This window comes from Plectropomus leopardus, unplaced genomic scaffold (genome assembly GCF_008729295.1).
Source record: "Plectropomus leopardus isolate mb unplaced genomic scaffold, YSFRI_Pleo_2.0 unplaced_scaffold22862, whole genome shotgun sequence".
Classification (NCBI taxonomy): domain Eukaryota; kingdom Metazoa; phylum Chordata; class Actinopteri; order Perciformes; family Serranidae; genus Plectropomus; species Plectropomus leopardus.
This window is the reverse complement of record NW_024624784.1, coordinates 1-5087: the sequence shown is the minus strand read 5'-3', so window position 1 is coordinate 5087 and position 5087 is coordinate 1. Positions and strand designations below refer to the sequence as shown.

Below are 5087 nucleotides of genomic sequence, written 5' to 3'. Positions count from 1 at the left end.
TAAAGAACATATAAAAGAGCCCTGAGAAATAATATAAAATAGATATTCAGAAGTTGTCTTTTCAGCATAGAAATTCAAATTGGTATAAAAAAGTCAAATGTTACTAATACAGTGCAAAGTCACAATTAGGTGAATACTGCATGATAAGGACTAAGGCTGTGGGGTTATTCATTATGCATTTATGCAACATTCAAACTCACCAGTGAGACCAGTGGTGTGAGGAAAAGCCAGCAGATTTTAAAAAATGGGTTGGCATTCACACCTGTCATGTCCTTAATGATGCCATACAGCCGCTCTGCCCCTTTATAGGAGATGAGTTTGGATGATCAGTATATAATGACCAGATCAGACTGGATGTTTGTGAATGATTTGGTATACTAATTTTATGCATGAAGTTCAGTTTTCTAGTTTCACCTTGAAATCACTAGAGTTCCCCTTCTAATAGCATACCTACCAAATATCCATCCCAGTGCCAGGGCTTCAAACACACACAGGAAGAGGATGCAGGCTCCGTTACAAGCGTAGTAGTCAAACAGCTGGAACACAAACATCCCTGCCTGGAGACAACAGCAAAGACATTTATTTGACATGGGTTTATTTATTTATTATTTATTAATTTTTATTTGACACAATATGTCAACCTTAAATATATGGAAGCCTACTCCTGACACTTTTCCCCCAGATCATTACAGTACATCAAATTACATGTAATAATTACAATATCACACCGGTAAGCAAATGTTATAAAGATAAGACAAAGTCATGACATAAACATTGGATACATTTTGACAGCAATACTCTGCCATAATGGAATAATGAAAAATAAAAAAAAGTACATATTACACTAAGAACTGACCTCGCTGATCATGACTAGCTGAGAGAAGAAGCACATGATGCAGAAGAGGAGGAGAAAACGTTCCCGTCGGCCTGCCCTGCGCATTACCGTGGGGAACGTATCTATGATGGATGTCATCACCACCTCCATCATAACAAACTGCAAAGAGAATAGACAAGTAAAAATATGTACATTTCCAAATGTGAACTTGTTCTTTCACAAAGAGTTTATTATCCAGAGTACATCTTACTTGTGTGTCCAGACCCAAGAGAAAGAGCATGACAAAGAAACAGACGGACCACAGCTGGGGAAAAGGCATCATGGCTACAGCCTGAGGGTATGCAATGAACGCCAAGCCTGGACCTGAAAAAACAACGATGCTAGCCTCGTCTATCAACTGCTTTTGCTGTTTTATCAATTTAGCATCACCATTGTAAAGTAAAAAAAAAAATGCATCCACATGGTGATGCAGAGGAAATCTAAAAAAATGGTAATTAGTTTTAAGATACCCCAGAAAGACCAAGTGAGGAAGAAGAGTACATGGTAACAGCTGATGTTGCACAGAAGCCACTCAGAGAGCAGAAGGAAACTGGGTGGAGGATTTAAGTAAAAACACACCTGCCCTTGTTCACCTTCAGCCCAACTATCACGAATCGACTGCCAGTTGCAGGATGAGTGCTATCCTGTTTTTTTTACAAATCCTCAGAAAGACTTATAAATAAATAAAGTAAATACCTGCAGACTCCTCTCTGTGAGGTGAAGGTGTCTTTTGCAGATAATTGCAATAAATTAGCAGAAACTTTGTAATTAGCTGCATCAGTTCTGATTTAATCATTTCTGATTGTGATCCATATAACGATAATCCTAACTATAATGTTCATGATATCTTACAAAATAACATTTTTTCCCATGCATTGTTGGGATTACAAAAATCACACAGGCTGAACACAACAACAATATATGTAAATATTAACCACAATTAATTATACTGCAGTTTTTTCTATTACTAAAAGTGGAGTAAATCTATACACATCTAAGCCCACCTATACACACCTATAATATATATCAGGAAAAGTGAAACTGAAAAGCATGTCAGACACTAAATGTATTTAATTAAATTTTTTATTTATTTGCCAGTTTATTTAACTTCTCCTCCCTCGGTGGTGTGGATGTATTTTCTTGCATCACATTCATAACAGCAATGCCTTTTGGGTGATATTGAAATAATTGGAGTAAACTAAGGCATGTTGAACAACAGTTGGAAAGCAGTGTTTAATGTACAGCCCCACAAGTCACCCCCCTGCTCCAACCCTGAGGTCGTCATTATTTGAGCTTCAGGGTTTATTTTTGAAATTGTAGTTTAAATCAAAAAAAAAAAGGCAGTAACAAGGTGGCAGAATGGTGTGATGCTCTGGAACATATGGGTGTAGGAAGATGAGGCCGCATCTTTTGCGGCCTCATCTCTGGCAAATTTTATTACCTGACTCGGCCACATATTCAATGGGAACACCTTGCTTGTGAGCCATGAATCCCAGCACAGAGAAGACCGCAAACCCAGCAACCACACTGGTGCCACTGTTCAGAAAACAGAGCCACAGACAGTCTCTGCAAAACACAAAAATATGTGTGTACATGAATTTCTAGCATGTGGATGATAATTTTTGTGCCTCTGTGCCAGCAATAGCCATGGAGAGGGCATGATGTTTTAAGGATGTCCATCCATCTGGTGAATGTGATATCTCAAGAAGGACTTGATGGGATTTCTTCAAAAATGGCACAAACTTTCAATTGGACTCGATGACAAATTGATTACGTTTTGGTGGTCAAAGGTCAAAGGTTGCTATGACCTTCCATCCTTCTCATTTTCGTGAATGTGATGTCTGAAGAACACCTTGACGGAGCTTCCTCACACACATATCCACTTGGACTCAACGGTGGACTGATTAGGGTTGAAGGTCAAAGGTCACTGTAACCCACACAACACATGTTTTTGGCCAAAGCTGAAGAATTCATACACTAATTCTGACAAAATTTTACACAAATGTCTACTAGGATAACATTATGAAGTGATGACATTTTAGATCTGAAAGGTCATCTTCACAGCTACATTATAAACACTTTTTCCAGCTATTAATCGATGATGTGTCACAGGAGTAGATGGGGATCCATTTGGTCAGATACTGAATCGGTGACACTAACCTTGGATGCACTCCTTAAATCTGTACTGACTGTTAAAGAACATCAATGCTGCCCGGGGATTGTGAGGCATCTATGTTTTAGAAATTGCAACTTTTTTGTAGCAACATCCATGCTTGAAGCATATTTGACTGGCTGCTGGAGACATACAACTGGGAAGCAGAAACTGAAGTATAATATGTTATCGTGTAGCTTTTATCCTCTGGTGCAACAGTCATGTCAGAGCATCAAGGTCAGTCACAGATTGACAAATACGTACTTGTAGCAGTTGTTGTTGTAGTTGTTGTAGCTGCCAAGCACAATTAGTGAGCCCACACCTATGCTGTATGAGAAAAAGACCTGGGCCCCAGCCTCCATCCAAACCTGTTTCCGCAAAGAAACTGAGTTAATTTTAAACTCCACACTGTAACAATATATCAAGAAGCTCCTACCTGAGGGTCTGTGAGTCGTGAGGGTTCAGGTAGAAGATAAAACAGTACTCCTTGTGAAGCCCCGGGAAGAGAGAGTCCACGGATCAAAAGAATAACCAGCATCACATAGGGGAAGGTGGCCGTGAAATACACCACCTGGAAAAAACAACAACAACAGTTTAAGACATGCTGAGATAAACTGTATACCCTTTTACTTCAGTATTAGGGCTTTTTTTAAATACCTTTCCTGTAGACCGGACCCCTTTCCAAATACAAAAGTAGCAGATGATCCACACTGCAATTAGGCACAACATCACTTCCCACCTGATGCTGCCGATCTCCTCAATGCCCCCTGAAATAGCCAGCACTCTGAGTCTGAGAGGTAAAAATATATATATATATATTTTAAATCAAGAAGAGAAACTTTAAAAGGCATAGGTTGTTTATCTGTGCAGACGTACTCCCAGAACTCTGTGGCAGCAGTGGTTGTGTTAGTCTGGTTGGTCCAATCAAAGGTTTTATTTTGAGTTGAAAAGTCTATGCAATCGTCTGAAAGAATAATGAAAAAAAATGATAACGGTATTCATGAAACAGATCTTTAATGACTCCCATGTCTTCTTTTGTGTCCCCTTATAAAAGAGCACAACTAAATCTATTTACATTTACATAAAGGTCACCTGATAAAGTGCTGATATCTGCTATTATAATATCAGTGATCATGTAAATATTAGCACTCTGTTAAACAATGCAACCCTCATGCATGTGACAGTTTTATCCATTTTACCTGTGTTCCAGTAGTTGTTACAGCTGGCCCAGGGGAGCTGTGAGCTGAAGGAGAACACCAGGTAGAGCAAAGCCCAGGACAGGATGATTGAATAAGTCATACAGCTGTAGGAGAGGATCAACAGTCCACCATAGCTAATACCTGCAGGGTCACATTTGGTACTTTCTGTTAAGGACAATCGGACTTCATCTATGTATTCATAACCCACACTGACTAACAGCCAAGTTCATAGGAATCTCAAATGTTGCTATTAAAATTCCTTATGCACTCTGGGAGGCAAATTTTGCATGAAGAAACATGGATTCAAAAAAATAAAAATCTATGTCTATATCTATATGCTGCTGGGAAGATTTGTGTGAACTAGTCATGTTGTCACAGATACGTATGTAAACTCTAACTACAACTCGACTGGTTTACAGAGGTATACACCTGTGAGGCCGAATGTTAATGTTTGTTAATGTTAACCCTGTTCAGACATCTCAGAGCTCTGATATGAAGGGAAAATATGTCTTTCTTAAGTCATCCCCAAATTGGACTTTTTTGTGTTGAACCTTTTTAAAACCTTTATTTGTTTTATGCAAGGCCTTTTTAGAGCTGTTTTAGTAATTTTACACCTGCACCTTGTTATTGGGTGATTTTTGAATAGTCTCCCTTGCATAATGTCCAGTGCTCCTGTTATAAAAGAGCACAGCACCCATGGCGCTCTCCTGCGAGGTGTTGTCACAACAGAAACGACTCCTCTCAGTCCACAAGTCCAGTCATAACCTGACGCCATACCTTCAGCCAGTGGGCAAAGCTTCCTCCAGCAGGTTATGCTGCCCTCCTGGGTGAACTGGCCTATAGTCGTCTCCAGCAGGAACAG

The 5087-nt window shown here is 39.4% G+C and overlaps 1 protein-coding gene across 1 annotated transcript; it reads right to left on the bottom strand.

The window, feature by feature from the left end:
- Positions 1–6: 6 nt before the first annotated feature.
- Positions 7–5081, bottom strand: LOC121966035 (sodium- and chloride-dependent GABA transporter 2-like; the record flags this gene model as incomplete). Its single annotated transcript, XM_042516138.1, has 12 exons — positions 5003–5081; positions 4226–4366; positions 3903–3990; positions 3684–3816; positions 3463–3597; positions 3291–3394; positions 2316–2440; positions 1086–1198; positions 857–994; positions 455–557; positions 201–301; positions 7–21 (listed from the first exon to the last, which is right to left on the bottom strand). Coding segments are annotated over exons 2-12 (1155 nt in total), but the record flags the coding sequence as incomplete, so codon positions are not given.
- Positions 5082–5087: the final 6 nt, after the last annotated feature.